Consider the following 20,815-nt stretch of genomic DNA (forward strand, 5'->3'; position numbering starts at 1 on the left):
GGTGACAGAACAAGACTGTCTCAAAACAGTTATAAAAAAAAATAAAAACCGCTGTATTCATTTCCTGTGGCTACTGTAACAAGGTACCACAAAGTCCATGGCTTCAAACAACACAAAATTATCTTCTTACAGTTCTGGAGGCCGGAAGTCCACAGTGAGTTTTAGGAGCCTAAGATCCAGGTGTTGGCAGGACTGGCTCCTTCTGGAGGCTCAGGGAAGGGTCCCTCCCTTGCCTTTTCCAGCGTTTAGGCAGCAGCACTCCTTGGCTCCTGGCTACATCACGCCAATGCCTGTTTCCATCATCACACGGCCTTCTCCTGCCTTTGACCCTCTTGCCTCCCTCTTATGAGGCCCCAGGCTCACCCAGACAGTCCAGGATCATCTCCCCATCTCAAGATCCTGAACTTATCAGCTCTGCAAAGTCCCTTTCGCCATGTAAGGGAACACCCACAGGTTCCAGGGATTAGGATGTGGATGTTTTGGGATGCCATCACTTCACCTACCATAGCCACCACAGAGGATGTGATGTGTCCCTTTAGGAACCATTGTGAGGAGGCAGCCTAGCCCAGGCACTAGTTGGCCGACCATATGAAAGTGATGTGATCGCTTCTACCCAGAGCTGTGCTAACTGTGCAAAGTGATCCAACCCAGCTCTTGTTCTCTGTTAAACACAGTCCACATCAGAAGCACGGGATGCTGCCCAGCCAACGTCTCTTTCACCGCCTTGTCTCCCACAGATCTAATGGGTACACAATGGGGTTAGGCTATAACCTAGGAAACCTTAGGAAATAACCTACGGCATTTTCTCTCCTGTGTCCCAGCCGCCGTCAGCCAATCCAGTGGACTCGCAGCCAAATTTGTCATCCACTGTCACATCCCTCAGTGGGGTTCCGACAAATGTGAAGAACAACTTGAAGAGACCATCAAAAACTGCCTGTCAGCAGCGGAGGACAAGAAACTAAAGTCCGTCGCGTTCCCGCCTTTCCCCAGCGGCAGGTAAGATGCAGTCCCCACTAGGCACGGTGGCTCATGCCCGTAATACCAGCACTTTGGGAGGCCGATGTCAGGAGTTCAAGACCAGCCTGGCCAACATGGTGAAACCCTGTCTCTACTAAAAATACAAAAATTAGCCGGGCATGTAGTCCCAGCTGCTCAGGAGGCTGAGGCAGGAGAATCGCTTGAATCCAGGAGGCAGAGGTTGCAGTGAGCCAAGATCCCACCACTGCACTCCCACCTGGATGACAGAACGAGACTCCATCTCAAAAAAAAAAAAGATGAAGTTCCCCTGAGTTGATTCTTCCAGCCTTTTCCCTGGAAATCAGCTGCCCCCCTACTTACATCTGATCTGGATATGACCAAGGGCTGCCAGCACAGCCAAGCATGCTGACCAGGTGACAAGAAACCCAGTTTTCATCCTTCAGAACCCATGGGGAAGCAAGCCCACTGGCTTGTAGGCAGCAGGTCTTTCCTGGCTGGGGCCAGCCCCACTGCCTCCTTGATGTTAAAGCCCAGAGAGGAAGGCAGCCCAGGGGAGGAGCGGGAGGAAGAGGCAAGCTGGTGCGTTTTTTGAGAGCCTTCCAGGTTCAAGGTCCATATTCCCACCAGCTGTCCATGTCTAGGACACATGATCAGAAAACACCAGGCTCAAAGGCCTTGCTACTCAAAGTGTGGTCCATAGGCAGGCAGCGGTGACCGAGGTTAGAATGCAGACTCTCAGGCCTCCCATCTCCAACCTCTGGCTCCAGAGTCCCCAGGGAATTCCGTTGCTGCTCTGGGAGTTCGAGGCTTTGATGAATGCACCCAGAGAAATGAAAGTCTGTCCCCAAGGGATTGCTGAAGAGGAGGTTGGGGAATGACCGGATTGTCACAGATCCCAGCTGGCCATTGTTTCAGATAAGTAGTAAGGATATCTGCTCTCACATACAACGTATCCTCTCCCTTCACGCCCCGAGCCAATCCGTTGCTTTAATTTTGAACAGCCTCTCATCTTGAGAGCTGCCCCTTTATAATATAGCTATGGTTTATAGCTGTGATCTGGGAAGGCCAAGAGGACAATAATGAGATCTAGGTTCCTGCTGAAATCATATCTCAACCTAGGCCAGCAGCATTGAGTCTCAACTGTCCAGGCCCAGAGATGCTGTGAGATGCATTCATTCATCAGTGGGACCTTGGCAGTGCTGTTCTGTGCTGACTACATATAAGCGGGAAGAATCCCTATTAACAGGCACCCTACTGGACCTGCCCCAGGGGTCTTTGTGGCTGACCCCTAACGACCACCCTGGCTGTGTCCCCAGAAGCTGGTGCTGTGGCCCAGCCTGGTGGATGGCACTATCAATAGCTCCCTGGCACCTGAGGCCTTTAACAAACTTTCATCAATCCACCCAGAGTCACAATGCTGAAATGACATGGGGCTGTGCCTATGAAATATTAAGTGCATACAAAAGGATTTATGAAGACAGGTTTTGGAGCATACATTTTTGTACTTTACTAAGCAATCTGGTTAGCATATGAACCAGTTTGGAGGGAGCTAATAAAATTTGTTTACTTTTCTGAAGACCAGCCATTTTTAATGCTGAATGGCTAGCATTTTTAAAGCCAAGCTTGACTTGATTTGGTGACATAGATTCAGATACAGGGAGCTGGCACGGTGGCTCACGCTTGTAAATCCAACAGCTCTGGGAGGCTGAGGCAGGAGCATCACTTGACGCCAGGAGTTTGAGACCACCCTGGACAACAAGACCTGTCTGTACAAAAAATTAAAAATAAAAAAAATTTAGCCACGCATGGAGGCACACACCTATAGTCCCAACTACTTAGAGGCTGAAGCAGGAGGCAGATAGCTTGAGCCCAGAGGTTCAAAGCTGCAGAGAGCTTTGATCACACCATTGCACTCCAGCCTGAGTGACGAAGCAAGACCTTGCCTCTAAAAAAACCTAATTAAAAAAATTTTAATAAAAAATAAAATACAGCTCACCCTTCACTTCGCCAGCCCTATGACCTTGACTAAAATCATTGTGCTTGGCTGGGCACGGTGGCTCACACCTGTAATCCCAGCACTTGGGGAGGCCAAGGCTGGCAGATCACCTGAGGTCAGGAGTTCAAGACCAGCCTGACCAAAAAGGTGAAACCCCATCTCTACTAAAAATATAAAAATTAGCCAGGTGTGGTGGCATGCACCTGTAGTCCCAGCTACTTGGGAGGCTGAGGCAGGAGAATCACGGGAGGCAGAAGTTGCAGTGAGCCAAGATTGTGCCACCACTCCAGCCTGGGTGACAGAGAGAGAGAGACTCCGTCTCAAAATAAATGAATTAGTTAATTAAATCACTGTATCTCTCCGAGTAAGTGTGACACCTATAAAGTGGGGCAGCATGGCCCCCTCCGGGCCACCCTGTCTGTCCCTTTGGCTAGGGTCAAAGGAGATCATGCATGGACCAGCCCTGCACACAGCCAGGCCCCACTCCGTAAAAACAAAGGCACTTCATGCTTCCATGGGTCCCGGGGACCAAAATGACGTCAGCTCTTCTTTTGCTTTGGCACAGAAACTGCTTTCCCAAACAGACCGCAGCCCAGGTGACCCTCAAAGCCATCTCAGCCCACTTTGATGACTCGAGCGCGTCCTCACTGAAAAACGTGTACTTCCTGCTCTTCGACAGCGAGAGCATCGGCATCTACGTGCAGGAGATGGCCAAGCTCGACGCCAAGTAGCCACCGCACTTTCCAGCAGGGATCGGAGGACGCCCCTGGGTCCCGAGAGTGGGGTTTTGCTTTTTAAAAGGAAAGAGGATGGGTGGCGGCGGGGGAGTAGAGGGCGGGGCAGGTCCTGCCAGCGCAGGGAGCCCTCTGCCCTTCACACTCTCCTCCAAAAGAGCCTCCATCCGTAAGGAAGCAGATCTCCGCGAGGGGTTTCTGTCCATGTGTTTTTCTCCTGTTGTTTTAGAACTTTTTTAAAAAAACAGACCTCGTTTTAGATTTATAGCATTGACTTTTACACACACTCACACAAGAAAAAATCCTTTCAAAATTATTAAATCTTCTGTTCCTCCTTTTTCCAAGGGAAGAGGGCATAAAAGTGACCTGGGCTCTATTGGTGTGCGTGTTCCGTGGCAGAGAGAAGAAAACAGGAAAGATCTCACTGGTGCTTTTCTCTTTTGTTTTAGTGCCCCCCGCCCCCACCCCTATAATATCTGTAACTACTCCTAAAAAGATTTTGCTTCAGGCTTTTTTTGGTTTCGTTTTGTTTTTTAAAGAAAAAGAAAATGAAAGGAAAAAATAAAAGATCCAGTGTCTTTCTTACAACATATTCTTTTATTGCAACATTTTCCTCCACTTGGAAAACTGTGTCCCCACGCATAGGTCCCTCTAGAATATTGTAAGTCAATAGAACAAGGCCTGTCACTCACATGCCAGGATTCCCACCTCACTGGGCCCCAGGTCAGATAGCCCCATAGCCCCAGGCTGCAGGTCCTGCCAGCGGGAAGGTGGGCCTCCCTTCGTGGTCCATAAAGACAGATCCTTGGACGAAGCTGCCGGGGGAACAACCATCCTCTGAGAGAGGCACATGACTCACTTAGGCCTGGACAACAGCCCCAACGGGATGGGCTGAGAACCCCAGGGAGACTGGTGTCCCAAGGACTCTGTCCTAGTACCCAGAGGCCACCATCAAAAGGGAGCAGGGAGGGGCAGGGTGGGGAGGTGGGGCCTGAATCTATTCAGATGACCTCACCAATCACTTCTGCTTTACAGATTTCACCTAGGCCATCCAAGAGGGGCTCCTCGGATTGGAAGATCTCTCCCAAAGAGGAGTCATTTATATACCATAACATAGTTGGTGGCAGACATTAGTGCCCGGCTGGGCCTCCAGACAAGTGACGCTGGGGTTGGTGAGGAAACCAGAAGCACAAAACGACAAAGTCCCTCAGGGGCCCTCTCCCGGTCCCCAGCATCAGCTGGAGTTTTGTCACTTACAAATCTGCCCATGAGTAACCTGGAAATACGCTGAGGGTCACCCGCAGAACCCCCTTCTGTTCACTAATGGGTAAGCAGATGGCACCCGCAAAGAGTCACATTATCTGCCCTTCCCTAAACACCTCCAGTGGCCAGCAAGCCAGGCTGCAGTCTCAACCCTGCTAGCTGTGTAAAAACACACTCTATAACCAGAAGGGAACCTCTGTCTAGCTCTTTCTTCTTAAATGTAACCTATTGCATGGAGTTAGGATCTAAAAGTGGAAATGTGCTGGCCGCAGTGGCTCAAGCCTGTAATCCCAGCACTTTGGGAGGCCGAGATGAGTGGATCACCTGAGGTCAGGAGTTCGAGGCTAGTCTGGTCAACATAGTGAAACCCCATCTCTACTAAAAAAATACAAAAATTAGCCAGACGTGGTGGCGTGTGCCTGTAGTCTCAGCTACTCAAGAGGTTGAGGCAGGAGAATCATGTGAACCCGGGAGGCAGAGGTTGCAGTGAGCCCAGATCGTCCCACTGGACTCCAGCCTGGGTGACAGAGCAACACTGTCTCAAAAATAAATAAACAAACAAAAGTGGCCATGTAGGGAGGCCACGAGGCTTAAGGAGTATGGGGAATACGCAGCAGTTAGGAGTTGAAAACGAGGCTCCTGTGAACTCTTCCTGGTTGTTGCAGAATGTATGGGCTCCCCCACTGTGTGATGGCAGAGGTTTGAGGTGCAGGGCGTCTCTCCACCTCAGGTCCTTCCGTTGTTCTGAATGTGCAGCTGTCTTTCCTACTGTCACAGACAGACACTGGCTACCAGAGCCCAGCTCTCTGCCCTGCTCTGAGAGCTCTAAATGACACACATCATGACCACAAACACATGCACACACATGCACATGCATGCATAGCCCAGAGGAGCCAGGTACAGCGTGAAGGCTAGCTGTGGCCTCCCCAGCACCACGCAGCCAGCACGCATGAGCCCCTCGGCGGGTACCGCTGCAAGCACACCTTCGAAACCCAGAAAGAACCCTCTAAGGGGGAATTTGTTTAATGTCGCTTTCTCTCCCATTTCTGTTTTATACAAGTTGCATTTCTGGCCAGCGCATCATTGGCATCTTATTCCAGAAGAAAAGCATTAGTTCTAGCACTTGCCAGGCGGGTGCCATGCGCCCAGCAGTCCGTTCACCCACCTGCTGCAGTAGCTCGCCTCCCGCCCGGCCTCCCCATCAGGGTGGAGACTGCTTCATGGTTTTCCAGCTCGTAGAGATGAACAGGTCCCGGCTCTTGGCCAGCCGAACCATGAGCCGGCCCACATAGAAGCCACTGATCTGGCCCACACCATCATTTCTCCCCATGGACAGGAGGAACGTCAGTGCACCTGCGAGCAGAGACACAGAAACAACCAGAACCTCACTGAACCTCCTTGGGCTGCACCTCCCAGAGCACCAATCCTTCCCAAGGCCTTCGGACTCAGGGCCAGGAAATGTGAAATCGTTTTAGGAAGGTGGGTGAGGCTCTGATTTATTTTTAAAGAGCTCTAGAGGGATGTTTCCGTCACCAGCTTGGAGAACTTGTTCTAGTGGCCAGGTATCTGATAGCCCAAAAAGGCTTCCCATATCTAACCCAAAACTCTCTTAAAACTGCAAAGCACATGGGGCCTCTCTTACCCGGCTTGTAGGCCTGGAGAGGTCGCTGCTTCACGGAGTTGACGATGTTGGCCACAGCGATGTTGGCGTGGAGGCCAGCAAGATAGGCCATCTTGGGTGTTCTCAGGTCGGCACAGTCACCGATGGCATAGACGTTGCTGTGACCCTCCACCTGGAGGTGCTCGTTCACTCTCAGAGCACCACTGCTAGCCAGTCTGTTCTCTGCCAGGAGAGATGACACCAAAACAAAGGCACTAAGCTGCTGTGGTAAGTGGTCACCAGGAGTTGGTGAGGGCGAGCTCTAGGCGTTGGTCAATAGGTGCTGGTCAGGTCACCCTCCTGAGGCATGACCACCCCCTGGAGGTGCCTCCTCTAGAGGCCACCCTCCCAGCTAATTTATTCCCACCTGAAGTCTCCTCCTCACAGAGGCAAGGTTGCTGATGCCAGGGTGGAAATGGGTCAACGCAATGTACATAACTCTGTGCAAGTTACAATGATTTGCTGAGTCTTTAATTTACTTTTGAATGCAGATGAGATTTTAAAAACGAATGCAAGCCAGGTATGGTGGCTCACACATAAAATCCCAGGTCTTTGGGAGGCCAAGGCAGGTGGAATACTTGAGGCCAGGAGCTCGAGACCAGACTGGCCAACTCGATGAAACCCCATCTATACTAAAAATACAAAAATTAGCTGGGCTTGGTGGCGTACAGCTGTAATCCCAGATATTCAGGAAGCTGAGGCACGAGAGTTGCTTGAACCCAGGAGGTGGAGGTTGCAGTGAGCCAAGATCACACCACTGCACTCCAGCCTGGATGACAGAGCCAGAGTCTGTCTCAAAAAATAAAAAATAAAACTGAAGCATTAAAAATAAATGCAGAGGTTTAATAAATGACAAACTGCTTTTTTAAAGGGACTTCCTAAAAACTTGTATTTGAAAACACAACATTAGGACAATTAGGTATTAATTTCTGGGATCTCTGTCCATTATAAGCCCTCAATCCCATCACTACACAGGCCTGGACTGACTTTCTTTTCCTGGGATTGGATCATTACCTCCTGCTGGATACAAGGCAGGAGCTCCTTGTCAGGGAAGAGCATTTGGGAGTAAATGATGGGGACCTGAGGACACAAAGCAACCACTGGGCCTGGCCACTGAGTCTCCCACTCACAAACAGAGGCTTAAACACACATCAGTCCACCTTGGCCACCTCCAGCCTGCTAAATACACAAATACTGAGCTTTAAGAAATGAGGCCATGTTATCAACCCCACTCCCCAATCAATCCAAGCTCAAGAGACTAAACGTTTGGATCTGGATTTGGGGGCAGCGGCACACCTGCCAAGAGAGGAAGGCCTGACCCTGAATTTCCGCTGTACCCAGGCGAGGGGGAAAGAAACAGAACACCAACCTTGCTCATGTCTCTGGAGCCCATTCCCATCTCCTACCACTAGGGGACAGCCCTAATTTCAGAAGATTCTAGTCACCTTGGCCACCTGGAGCCAAGACATTGTCACACCTGAGGAGAGCTCAGCAAGAGTAGACCCTCACTGAATTTAAAGTCTGAGCTGCTGGGAAGAAAGGGGATAGGCAGCGAGGTGTGGACTCCTAGGGGCAGGCACTACAGGGAATTCACAAGGTGCTGGAGAGCGAGGAGGCATGGGGCAGGCCCGGCTGGGCACTTACTCACCAAACGCACTGCGGTAGGCAGAGCTGTTGATCTTGATGCCGGTGCAGAGAATCACCAGGTTGGTGGCCACCTCCGTGCCTTTGTCCGTCTGCACTTTGATGTACTCTCGATACTCATTGAGAGGCAGCTCCTCCAGATTTTTCACCCGCTCACCTAGAAAGGGGTTCCATGACCAGGAGGCTGGTGGGGGCAGGCACCCCATTAAGCCTGGGCCTCGAGCCAAGGCTGACCCTGGGGAGGGCCTGGACCTCTGGGGCCCAACTGGGCAATGGCTCCACCCCCTCTTCCCACCCTGCCCCTCCCTCAGTCCACTCTATGCCTCACAAAGCTGAACTGGACATCTGGCCCGAGGGGTCCAGCTGGAGAAAGGTTCCAAGCAGCCCCTGGAGGGAAGCAAGGCTATTTCTCAAGAAGTTCTAGGAAATGCTATTCAATGGGAGACCTCAGACGTGCCTCTTGAGTGCCAACCATGCCATCCTAACTAGGCAGGATGAGCGCTCCAAGTGCACCATGACAAAGGGGAAAACCAGAGAAAGAGGGGCCAGCTCACTGCACTCACTGCCTAAAGTGACAGTGACGGCAGCACTCCACAGCCAGGTACCCCAAGGAGGCTGAGGCAGCCATGTGGACCCTTCACAGGGCAGACGCCTCGCCCTCCTGCACACCTCGGGGAGGCTAGGGCCCCATGCAATGAAGTGAGTGCAGAGGCCACAGCGCTGGAAGAGAACCCCACTCTCCAGCATGTGCTGAGTGGGTCTCGTCCCCTGCTCTGCACGAAAGCAACACTCCTCACCACTCTCAAAACATAAACCAATAAGCCTATTCCCTCAGCCACAGAGACTTCATATTTGGGGCAAATTCTTCAGATGCACTTAAGAAAATCATTCAGCAGACAGGCATCCCACCATCTGCACTGCATCCAAACCAATAACAAGGACAATGAAATCCTATAAGTACCAGGCCCTCCCGGGGACGGGCACAACTTCCAGCTGGACAAAGCTCAGGTGGGCTTTGATGCTCACGGCCATTTCTGAGTGCTCCATGCTCTACCCCAGGACACAGTGGAAAAAAGAGCCTGGGGTGGACAGTAGCCACCCTCCTGCTGGAGGCAGTGACCAAGCCTCCAAGCCACAAGTCACCAGGCGGGGCAGGGCAGGGAGAGAGGTGAGGGTGCACATACTCAGCAGCAGCTGCACGCCCTTCCGGAGGAGGATCTCCTTCACTTCCTGCCTGACGGAGGGCAGGAGCTCCTTGTCGGCCAGGGACACTTGGGAGTGAATCAGAGTGACCTGGGGACAAAACGACCACAGGGCCTGAGAAGGAGCCCCCAAGTCTCAAACACTAATACTGCATGAACGTCCACTTCCACTCCTACCTCAAGGTTATAGATAAGGAAACTGAGGCTCCAGAGAAGTAATCTGTCCAATGTCGGAACCAATTTGTGGTGAGCTGGGCCCACAGGTTCAAGGCTAGGACTCTTTCAGTACCCTCCTGCCATGCCCAGGCCAGAGGACTACCAATATGCCAATGTGTCACAACCTACACCTCAGCTAGGGCCACCTGGAAAATGATCTTCAAGCATCCTTGGGCATTTATAATTATGCAACCCATGGACATTCTAACAGTCAATCAGGCTGATGTCAACATTAAAGCTGGTTTAAAATTAGTGCTTCCAGGCATGTCTACTTGCTGTCTGGGACAACATAGGAAGGCGTCCCAGGAACCTCATGTTGCAGTCATGTTCAAAGCCTGGGATTTGATATCAAATTGCTGGGCTGAAATCCCATCTGTGATACTCACTTGGAAACCTCCCAAAGGCTCACTAACATGGGCACAATAGCCCCACTCATAGGAATTATGTAATGATGAGCAAAAAATATGTATAAAGCATGTAACTCAGCACATACTAAGTCCTTAATAAAGGGTGGCTGCTACTGCCCTTACTGTCTACTAATCCTAAACATGTGGATATTTTACTGAGTTACTTGAACTTGTTTACTACTTCAGACTGGTTGGACCCCTCTGAAATAAAAAGAAATGTATATATTGGTCTCTGCCCCCAGATCCTGATGCAGAGCTCTTAAACCCCTTGTAAATTGGGGTACTAGGAATCATTTGTTCTAATATTTGGTCCTCGATGCCGGTTCTTGACACAGATCGCCTGAGATCTTGGTAATGTCCTGAGTGATGGGCAGGTCTGACACGGAGCTCCTAACTTCTTGGATGTTCCTGCGTGATGGGAGCATCTTTTGTTCTAATGAAGCTACTCGGGATGGGCTCCTGGATGATTGCTCGTCACCAGAGAGACCAAGCCAGGCTTAGAAGCCTGGAACTTTCAGCCCCAGGGACAAGAGGGGCTGGAGATTGAGTTTATAATCAAACTTGCCTACCTGATGAAGCCTCCATAAAAATCCCTGAAGCTCGGGGTTCAGAGACCTTCCAGGTTGGTGAACATGTCCACATGCCAGGAGAGTGCTGCACCCCAACTCCATGGGGACAGAAGCCACTGTGCTCAGGACCCTTCTAGACCATGCCCTATTCACCTCTTCATCTGAATATTCATTTTTATCTTTTAAAACATCCTTTGTGGCCAGGTACGGTGGCTCACGCCTGTAATCCCAGCACTTTGGGAGGCGGAGGTGGGTGCATCACCTGAAGTCAGGAGTTCCAGACCAGCCTGGCCAACATGGTGAAACCTTGTCTCTACTAAAAATACAAAAAAACTTAGCTGAACACAGTGGTGTGTGCCTGTAGTCCCAGCTACTCAGGGAAGCTGAGGCAGGTGAATTGCTTGAGCCCAGGAGGCAGAGATTGCAGTGAGCCAAGATCGCGCCACTGCACTCCAGCCTGGGCAACAGAAGGAGACTCCATCTCCCAAAAAAAAAAAAAAAAAAAAAAATCCTTTGCAACAAATCAGCAACAGTAAATAAACTGTCTTCCTGGCTTCCATCAGCTGCTCTAGCAAATTATTTAACCCAAGGAGAGGGTCGTGAAAATTTCCATCTTGTACCAAGACAGAAACGTGGGTTAGCTGGAGACCTATGGACTTGCAACTGGTGTCTGAAGTCAGGGCAGGGTCGTGGGACTGAGCCCTTGACCTGTGGGGTCTGCAGTGACACCAGGGAGTGTCAGAATTGAATTGAACTGCAGGACACCCAGCTGGTGTCAGAGAATTAATCAGCAGAGGGAAAAACCCACACATCTCATCCCAGTGTGGAGTGAGTAGGGAGAAAAACAGTTTGGTTTTTCCCTACAGAACCCTCATAAATCAAAACAAATGAATTGTAACTATATCAATCACTCATTGTAATTTCCAACAATTTGTCAGAGAACAGCCATATAATTAAATTATCCTATATTGATTTTTCTTTTCAAAACCGACCTGCCTTTCCCTGAGGAAAAAAGAACCATTCACAGGCCCCATGTGGCTCTCAGAAGCTGATCTGGCTTCAACTACGAGCGAGCTCTCGCCTAGAGGACCTGCAAGGATGCTCAGCCCTTGCCAAGCCGGGACAGGCTGCCAGGATTCCCTCTTTCCCCCTAGGTTGCCAGGTAGGATTTCTGTCCTTTGAGCAGGAGAAAGCAACAGGGCAGGCTAATGCCCACTCCCCGTTCCCACCCATGGGCAGAAGGCAGTCTGTTCAGCCATTCCCCAGCGTCGGCAGAGAGTGGGCTGCGCAGCAGGCTCTCCACCATCATGGGGCTGCTCAGAGCAGGAGCTACCATATCAGGCAGAGACCAAAGCAATAGCTGAAGGTGTCTTTGTCCAAGCTGGCTGTCAGCAAGAAGGGGCAATCAAATATACATTTATATCACAAAGGCCTGAATTCTTAAGGCGACACAGAAATTAGGCTTTTGCAAGGTATCACCCCTGGGCTTGATCCTCCGGGTTGAGCAGAGGGCAGGAGCTCTCCTTGAGAGAGGACACATCTTGAGCAGCTCCGTAAGGTCAGGTGCTGCAGTATCCCGGCTCTGAAGAAAAAATCCCCTGTAGAATCGCACCTTGACACAAGGCAGAGATACATACTCCCAGTTTAGGTGAGTAGAGCTCCAGCCTTCCCTACCCTAAGCAAATTCCTGATGTTCCTAAGATAATGCAGAGTTCCAAGGCAAGGCAGCCTCCCCCACCTCTTTCTCAGGATATTCTGTTTTAATCTCTGCTGCCATCTCCACTCCAGCCGAGCCTCCTCCCACCACCACGATGAACCGTGAGCGCTGGACCTGGAGAAGAGGACACGTGAAACAGAGGGCCGCATGAGACACACCTGCGCATCTATCACTGTCTGCTGGTTCCGCCTGTGGTGTGGCTCCCTGAGCCAAAGGAGGGCAGAGAACCCTTTTTCCACATTTTGGGTTCAAATGCGCTTCCTCCTACCTACCTTACAGGATTGCTGTGGAAACTGACTGAGATCGTGGATCTAAGCCCACTCTACAAAACACAGAGCCTCGTGCAAACCGGAGTGGAGGGGACCCTTGAAAAGCCCCGGGAGAGGCAAATCAGAAACATACCAAGGGCAGCATAAGCAGGTCTGGGGTGCTCACATCGTGGCTCCAGCAGCAAGTTCAAGGTCTCTTCCCAGGCCAGTCTCTTCCTAGTGACTCTCCATCTCTATGGCTATAGCCAGCAGCTCTGAACACCCTCGTGGCCTCCCGGCTGTGGGCCTAGGCATCCCCACGGCTGTCCTCCCATCTGTCGGCACTGCCCCGTGCCTTCAGCGCACAGCTCACCTGCCTTACCATGTCCTCATAGGCCTGGATAGCGGCCTGCTGGCTGGAAACTTCGTTAAACTTCCCCGGGAAGGGCCCAGTGCTGCCCGTGGCCAGGATAAGATGCGAGAAGGGCAGGGCCTGGGAGAGACCAAAAACAAACCACAACCACAAAAAAAGATGAGGGTAGGGCAGGGCAGGCCTAGGCCTCTGCGTCCTGCCCCTGGCCTGCCAGCCGGGCAAACCAGGTGAAAAGGCCCCTCTAGGAACCCGAGGCAGCCCCCGTGGGAGGGGGCAAAACCACCACACTTGTTAGCTCAAGGGATGGCACGAGCACCTGGGGAAAGACCTCAGGAAGCAGAGTTTACCTCCCGCCTGGAGAACCTTGCTCATGTTGCTCAGGTCGGAAGGCAGTGGCTGCTCACAGGTGTGATCCTGCTACTGATCGGTCTTTCTTTCCCTTTCTTTCTGGCAGAGGCAGGAGGAGGGCTCTTTTAAAACACCTGGGAGGTTCTGAGCTAACTCCAGCAGGCAGTGTCTGATCCTGTGGCCCTGCCTCCTGCCTTCGGGCTGCCCCTCCCACTGCCATGCTGGGTGGCTCCGGTGGCCCACTGGAGTTAGCTCAGAACCTCCCAGGTGTTTTAAAAGAGCCCTCCTCCTGCCTCCGCCAGAAAGAGAAGAAAGGGAAAGAAAGACCGATCAGTAGCAGGATCACACCTGTGAGCAGCCACTGACTTCCGGCCTGAGCAACATTAGCAAGACCCCATCTTAAAAATTAAAAGTAAAAAAATTGTTAGGCCAGGTGTGGTGGCTTACACCTGCAATCCCAGCACTTTGGGAGGCCAAGGCGAGCGGATCATCTGAGGTCAGGAGTTCGAGACCCGCCCTCCCAACATGGTCAAACCCCGTCTCTACTAAAAACTAAAAAAATTAGCTAGGCTTGGTGGCGGGTTATTATAGCCCCAGCTACTCGGGAGGCTGAAGCAGGAGAATCGCTTGAACCCGGGAGGCGGAAGTTGCAGTGAGTCAAGATCGCGCCATTGCACTCCAGCCTGGGAGACGGAGAGAGACTCTATCTCAAAAAAAAATTTTTTTTAATAAATAATAAAAAATATTTTAAAGAAAATGAAATCTTGTTTGGAGCGTAAATATATAAAGTTGACAAAACAGAGCTGCTCCAATGGGAGGGGCTGGAGGGGCTGGAGGGCCTGGACTTTACTCAGGCCCCATTTCCCCCTGGACCCCCGAGATTCCCTCATGGAAACTTCCAGGGCTCCAAAACACATGACCAGAAACTGCAGGACCAGGAGACACTCAGTAATCTTTCCAACCATGGGAACCATTTGGCCCCATTAATTCAAGGACTGGGCCACACTAAATCACATACTCATTGAGGAAAGGAATTGTGTCTCCTTTTGTCAATGCGCCCTTAGCCTTAAACACCAAGTGGGCCTGGGCTGGACGCGACACTCATCCTGAGCTGGTGGCAGCTTGTTGATGGAGCGCAAGTCATGGCAGGTGTGCGCCAGGCTCCACATTGCACGTGCCAGGTGGGGGAACACACAGATGAGTGAAGGGAAACCTCTGCCCCGTGACGCCCCGATCCATGTGAGACCACATGTGTGCCTAACTTTTTGTTCTAGACAGAGCTGAGGGCTGGCCAGGCCTGGGACTCACCTGGGACACTGGTGTTTAGAGCATGGACACTGGGCTAAAATTACGTGGGTTCAAATCCTGGTTCAGTCTGTTACCAGCTATGGGATCTTAAGCAAGCCAGTTAACCCGTTAGCCTCTCTGTAAAATGAAGTTATACCACCTTCCCCATAGAGGCACAGTCAACACTCATGAGATTTATGTAAAGGCTCCAAATAGCGCCTGGCATGAAGGAATTACACAAGAAATATCTGTCACCACATTCTTGTGGTTGCTGTGGTCAAGCCTTTGTTCATGAGGAACCCGCTATCTGCCCAGCACAGCCAGGGCTTAGGGCTCACAGACAGCATTCTCTCTCTCTCTCTTTTTTTTTTTTTTTTTTTTTTTTTTTTTTTTGAGATTGAGTCTCACTCTGTCACCCAGGTTGGAGTGAAGTGGTGTGATTTCAGCTTACTGCAACCTCCGCCTCCTGAATTCAAGCAATTCTCCTGCCTCAGCCTCCTGAGTAGCTGAGATTACATGCGCCCACCACTGTGCCTGGCTAAGTTTTGTATTTTCAATAGAGACAGGGTTTTGCCATGTGGGCCAGGCTGGTCTCAATCTCCTGATCTCAGGTGATCTGCCCACCTTGGCCTCCCAAAGTGCTGGGATTACAGGTGTGAGCCACCGCACCAGCCTAGCTCTCTCTTGACCCTGGAGGATCCTGCCCAGGCCCTGCAGAGGGCCCTTGGGCCAGCTGGCAGCCAGGCCAACCCTCACTCACCTCGCCACCCTGCAGCAGCACCGTCTGGTTCTTCAGGTCTATCCCCACCACATGGCCCTGCCGGAAGTTGTCCTTAAAAGTCAGCGAGTAAGAAATGAATGTCTTTTTGGCGAATCCTGGGGAAGGGACACAGAAGAGGTCATGGGGCAGAGCTAGGCTGCCCACAGGAAGCCAGAGTGACTCAGAACCTTTCATGAGCTACATACCAACAGGGGTGCCCTTGGCCAAAGAGTTGGGCCAGCAGGTATGCCTGGGGTACCCCTGCCTCCTAAAGCACCAATCTGGGCCTCAGACCCTCCAAATAGGTCAAGCTTCTACTTCTCAGGTCTCATTATGGTGGCTACTTAAGACCAAAGACCTTGAGATTCTCCAGAACTTGTCTAATAGTGGAATGTAGGCACTTTGCCCCAAGTGGAGAAAACCACCCCCGGCCCTAAAATCATGCCCCAGAGCGGAGACGAGACCACCTTCACAGAGACAGCCCAGCCGGAGCACGTTACCTCTCTCCACTGAGGCTCGGAGGGCAGCCACATTGTGGTGGAAGGAGTCCTTCATGTCCACCAGCGTGAAGGGGATGTGCAGCGCCTGCAGCTGGCTGGCCGCTGCGATCCCGCCGAAGCCCCCACCCACAATCACGACGTGCAGAGCTCCCGATTCCACCGAGACCTGGGACCCCATCTCAAATCAGGCACTGGTGGGAAGGAAGAGGTGAGCACATCAGAGTCAGGGTGGCTGGGAGGACTGGAGGGCCCACAGTGAGAGAGGCCTCAAATACCATGAATTGACCCTTTTAGATGAGGTAAATCTTTGATTAATGAAACTCCAATTTTATAAAAATTGAATTAAATTCAGAAGGAACAAGGGGGTGTCCCACATCCAGCCCATCCCCCAAACACCCAGTTCCCTTCTCCAGAGGCACCCACTGTTACCAAGTTTGGATGACTCCTTCCAGAGATAGTTTATGCACCTATAATCATGATTCATTTTTGCACCTATTAAACAAAGTGTTCTGCACATTTGTTTTTTACTTGATATATTTCATCAAAGACTTTTGGAAGAGGTTGCAGTGGGACAGGAGGGAAAAAAAGACATTGAAGAGGGGAGTAATGTCCACTCAACAACATGTATGATTTTGAAGAGTGGAGTAATGTCCACTCAAGAACATGTATGAACTAAACTCCTCCTTTTTGACATGCTCTGTGTTGTGGATCCTGCAATCAGACAGGCAGATATGGTCCCTGCCCTTATAAGAACAGAGCTTGCAAAGTCAAAGAACCAGGTGGGCAATGTCAGTGATGTGGGAAGCTGGGCAGAGGCACAATAACAAGAAACAGTGGGCACACTTGGCGGGAACTGGCAAGCATATGTCACATCTAAAGGAACAACAAAAAAACACTCTTCAAGCACTGCACTAAGCAAACACTACAACCAGATTCGGCCCAGCTCAAAGGTCACCAACTTGCGCTCCAGGTCTAAGGAGTCCAATCAGCAGGTTACGACAAGAATCCTGCAAAATTCTGCGGCGAGGGTTTGAGTATGTTTCCCAGAAAGCATCAGTGTTGAGAGGTGCAGCCTAATCAGAGGTGATCGGGTCATGAGGTCTCCACCCTCATGCATGGATGAATGTCAATTATAAAAGGGCCTCTGAGGCTGCAAGTTCAAGGTCTTGCTCTCTCACTCTCCCTTTTGCCTTCCACCATGGGATGACTCAGCATGAAGGCCCTCACCAGACACTGGGCCCTTGATCTTGGACTTCTCAGCCTCCAGAACCATGAGCCAAGACATTTCTGTTCACTATAATGACCTAGTTTGTGGTATTCTGCTGTAGCAGCAGGAAACAGACTAAGACAAATGTGGTGTGAACTAAGGCTGTGATAATGGAGTAGGAAGCAGGGGCCACTGGCATGTGCTACAATGCCTGGCTGATTTTTAAATTGCTTGTACAGATGGGGCTGGGTGCAGCAGTTCACACCTGTAATCCCAGCACTTTGGGAGGCTGAGGCAGGAGGATCTTTTGAGCCCAGGAGTTCCAGACCAGCCTGGGTAACAGAGAGAGACTGTCTCTACAACAACAACGATTAGCCAGGCATGGTGATGTGCACCTGTAGTCACAGTTAACTGGGAGGCTGAGGTGAGAAGATGAACTTGAGCCTGGGAGGTCATGGCTGCAGTGAGCCATGGCTGTGCCACTGCACTCCAGCCTGGGCCACAGAGTCAGACTCTATCTCAAAAAAATAAAATAATAAAAATAATAACTATTGGTAGAGATGGGGTCTCAAACTCCTGATCTCAGGTGATCTGCCCACCTTGGCCTCCCAAAGTGCTAGGATTACAGGTGTGAGCCACTGTACCAGCCTAGCTCTCTCTCGACCTGGAGGATCTTGCCCAGGCCCTGCAGAGAGCCCTCGAGCCAGCTGGCAGCCAGGCTGGCCCTCACTCACCTCGCCACCCTGCAGCAGCTGGTCTCCCCATGTTGCCGAGTCTGGTCTCAAACTCCTGGGCTCAAGTGATCCTCCCACCTCAACTTCCTAAAGTGCTAGGATTATAGGCATGAGCCACCATACCCAGCCCCCAATTCTTTATGTAACCTGAAGATGGTATATAAGCTTCTATACCTCTTTAGGGGGCTGGGTCTTCCTTCTGAAGGCTCCTGTGTTTACACATTGAATAAATTTGTATGCCTTTTATCCGACGCAACAGCCTTGACCCCTACAGCAGCAGTTGCCTGGGCTCTCCAAGCCAGCCTGGAAGGCTGGCAAACAGGGTCACCTGGTGCATCCTGGAGTCTGCCCTTCTGAGGCTGTATCAGGAGTCTTGTCTCCAGCCCAGCAGAACCCCAAAGAAGGATGCTTGCAGTGTGGGCCTCAGGCAGGCAGAGGGCTGCTGGTGTCAGAGGAGCCACCCAGCCCATTGAGGGGTACTCTTGACTGCAGCTGAGACTCGGAGAGGTGACAGTCAATCAACCCTCCTCCTGGTCTGTGCTGCACCCTAAAGAGAGGCATAAATAAGCCAGGCTGCTACGGGCAGATGCTGAGAAAAGAAACAAAACTCACACTAAACAGCAGGCAGACAGGCTCAACAGCTGCTGTGGGTTTCAGGAAGGGGGATGGGAGGGGGTGTCAACGAAGGAGGAAATACTCAAGTACTCTGAGGTCAACCTTGAAGGATAGACATCAAGCCACTGAACAGCCTCATAAGGAAGCGTGTTCCAGCTCATCTGGAACCCTCAGGCCACTGGAAAGCCACTGCACTGCTCTGATCATCTGTGCAGGTCTGGGGCACAACTCCTTCCCTCTCTGGGATGCAATTTTCCCCCTATAATGGGAGGGTACTATAAGGCCCAACCAGCTACAATATCCTGAGATGTCCTCGTATACACTGGTTTCCAAGACATGGTGGTGGTTCCCCAAAACAGTCCCCAAATCATCCCACATTTATGGGGGCAGCTTTTGGTTAGAACTCTGGGTACTATTCCCATTGGTGTTCAAATGCCCACTGCCTAACGTCTCCCCTGGGGGAGGAAGGTATAGCAGAGGGAGGGTAGTGACACAACAGACTGGAGGGGATTTGAAGTCATTTCTCATGGGTCAAATTGTCCCCAAAGCATTGAGGCTTGGACATTCCACCCATTTTACAGATGAGAAAACTGAGCCCTGGCCGTGACAGGGCCCAGGACAAACCCTTCAGCAGGCAGGGTTGCTTTGGTTCCTCTAAGCCCTCGGAAGGGTTGCCCAGAGCCAATCCCCTGAGCCTACCTTACACTGAATCTGCCAACTGGGACAGAAGGGAATGAATGTCTCCTGGGGACCAGGACCCAGGAGGGCCCACGGGCCCAGCCAGAGGTAGCAGTGAACACCAGGTGCTGAGCAGGGCCTGAGAATGTAGGCAGTGATGAGGCAGGCCCGTGGGTGGCATGTTTCACCAGGCCCGGCAGCGTGGACCCCTCTGTGCCGGGTCCTGCCCTTGGGGCTTTCAGCCATGGATGAGGTCAAGAAAATACTCAGAAAGCCCCACTTCTAAGCTAGCTGGGCATGGCCCCCGAGAGAGGCTACACAGCTTGTTGGGGATAGGGATAGGGGAGTCCCCTGTGTGTCAGGTAACACTGGACCACCCAGCGACACTCAAAGAGAACAGCCAAGAGCCCTGAAAAAGAGCTGAGATCAGGGGCCTTCCTAGCAGAGGTAACAACTTGGGCCAGAGGCCCAGTGGCAGGAAGGGAGGGGGCAGGTGGAGTTCAGGGCACCTGTGGCAGAAGGTGGAGAGGCTTGGAGGGCAGGTGACGGGGCCGGCACAGATAGACAGCCTGCCATGCCAGGGCAGCTTTAACAACCAGATGGACATATAAGCCTCCCCGGGGCCCTTCGTGGGGTCTCTTACTCTTCCTGGGTAAGAAAGTCTAGTGATCTCAGAGTGGACCTCAGGGCCAATGAGTTGGCCAAAGGAGCCAAGCCCTTGAGCCCCCAGGTCCCTAGGATAATCAACCTGCTTCTTGCCTCACTCAATGAAGGTGAATTGCTTATCTGGTGTTCCCTGCAAAGGGCCTGGGGCCTAAGGGCACACCCAGGCCAGGGCAGGGTCAGGGAGGGAAGGCACTTTTCCTCTTCATGCTGCCTGAGGCCTCTCCTGCAATCTGCTCTCTTCTCTCTCCTCTACTGACCTCTGCCACCCTTACTTGTGGAATAGGGAGGCCAGTGACTCTCCAGCACACTTCACCCTTCCTCTTTGGCAGCTACTTGCCCAATACTGTTGGACATGCCAGCTCTCCTTGGCTCTGCCAGTGTCGGTTCTTGCCTGGCCCCTGAGGACAGTGAACTCCCCTCTGCTTGGCCGTGACCTACTTGGGCAGATACCTAAACCAAGGGCTTAAGGTGGAGCTGCATTTCCAGCCACACACACTGTGGGTGATGGAAATGCACGTATAGAATTAGTGGATGTCCAGTTACAGGTTCCAACATGGCAGTGGTGCTGTGCAAACCTCCATCTGTGTGACGCTCCATCAATCAATGCACCAATGAGAGACTACAGGATAAACTGTTATAAACCCCTGCAATGCAATACTATGGAGCCAGTCGGTTTTAAAGGGTGAGTGATGTTCTGGTTTGTTTTGTTTTTTGAGATGGAGTCTCTGTCGCCCAGGCTGGAGTGCAGTGGCTCAATCTCGCCTCACTGCAATGTCTGCCTCCTGAGTTCAAGCCATTCTCCTGCCTCAGCCTCCCAAGCAGCTGAAACTACAGGCATGTGCCACCAGGCCCAGCTAATTTTTTTTTGTATTTTTAGTAGAGACAGGATGCTGTCACCACGTTGGTCAGGCTGCTCTCGAACTCCTGACCTCAAGTGATCGGCCTGCTTTGGCCTCCCAAAGTGCTGGGATTACAGTTGTGAGCCACTGTGCCTAGCCTGTGAATGTTGTTTT

At 51.6% G+C, this 20,815-nt stretch overlaps 2 protein-coding genes across 4 annotated transcripts in view; one reads left to right on the forward strand and one right to left on the reverse strand.

Moving 5' to 3' along the window:
* The window catches only part of LOC116535352 (core histone macro-H2A.2), a 58,319-nt gene extending 54,026 nt beyond the window's left edge, over positions 1-4,293 (forward strand). Inside the window, exons 8-9 of the mRNA XM_032256226.1 lie at positions 822-996; positions 3,540-4,293. Of these exons, the coding sequence (XP_032112117.1) occupies positions 822-996; positions 3,540-3,705 (341 nt within the window). The 3' untranslated portion in view covers positions 3,706-4,293. The remainder of the gene's footprint in view (positions 1-821; positions 997-3,539) is intronic.
* The window catches only part of AIFM2 (apoptosis inducing factor mitochondria associated 2), a 37,234-nt gene that overhangs the window by 11,663 nt on the left and 4,756 nt on the right, over positions 1-20,815 (reverse strand). The window contains exons 2-10 of one of the 3 annotated variants that reach the window (XM_032256224.1): positions 15,903-16,093; positions 15,403-15,518; positions 13,008-13,127; positions 12,408-12,500; positions 9,460-9,568; positions 8,280-8,432; positions 6,614-6,814; positions 6,137-6,324; positions 5,513-5,736 (exon numbers count right to left, since the gene is read on the reverse strand). In XM_032256224.1, coding sequence (XP_032112115.1) covers positions 6,173-6,324; positions 6,614-6,814; positions 8,280-8,432; positions 9,460-9,568; positions 12,408-12,500; positions 13,008-13,127; positions 15,403-15,518; positions 15,903-16,080 — 1,122 coding nt within the window. In that variant the 5' untranslated portion in view covers positions 16,081-16,093 and the 3' untranslated portion in view covers positions 5,513-5,736; positions 6,137-6,172. Of the gene's footprint in view, positions 1-4,286; positions 6,325-6,613; positions 6,815-8,279; positions 8,433-9,459; positions 9,569-12,407; positions 12,501-13,007; positions 13,128-15,402; positions 15,519-15,902; positions 16,094-20,815 lie in introns of those variants that run through there. The other 2 variants (XM_032256225.1, XM_032256223.1) reach the window with 2 other exon arrangements.

The sequence above is a fragment of the Sapajus apella genome, unplaced genomic scaffold (genome assembly GCF_009761245.1).
Source record: "Sapajus apella isolate SASKATOON/1434 unplaced genomic scaffold, GSC_monkey_1.0 scaffold94, whole genome shotgun sequence".
In the NCBI taxonomy this organism is placed as follows: Eukaryota; Metazoa; Chordata; class Mammalia; order Primates; family Cebidae; genus Sapajus; species Sapajus apella.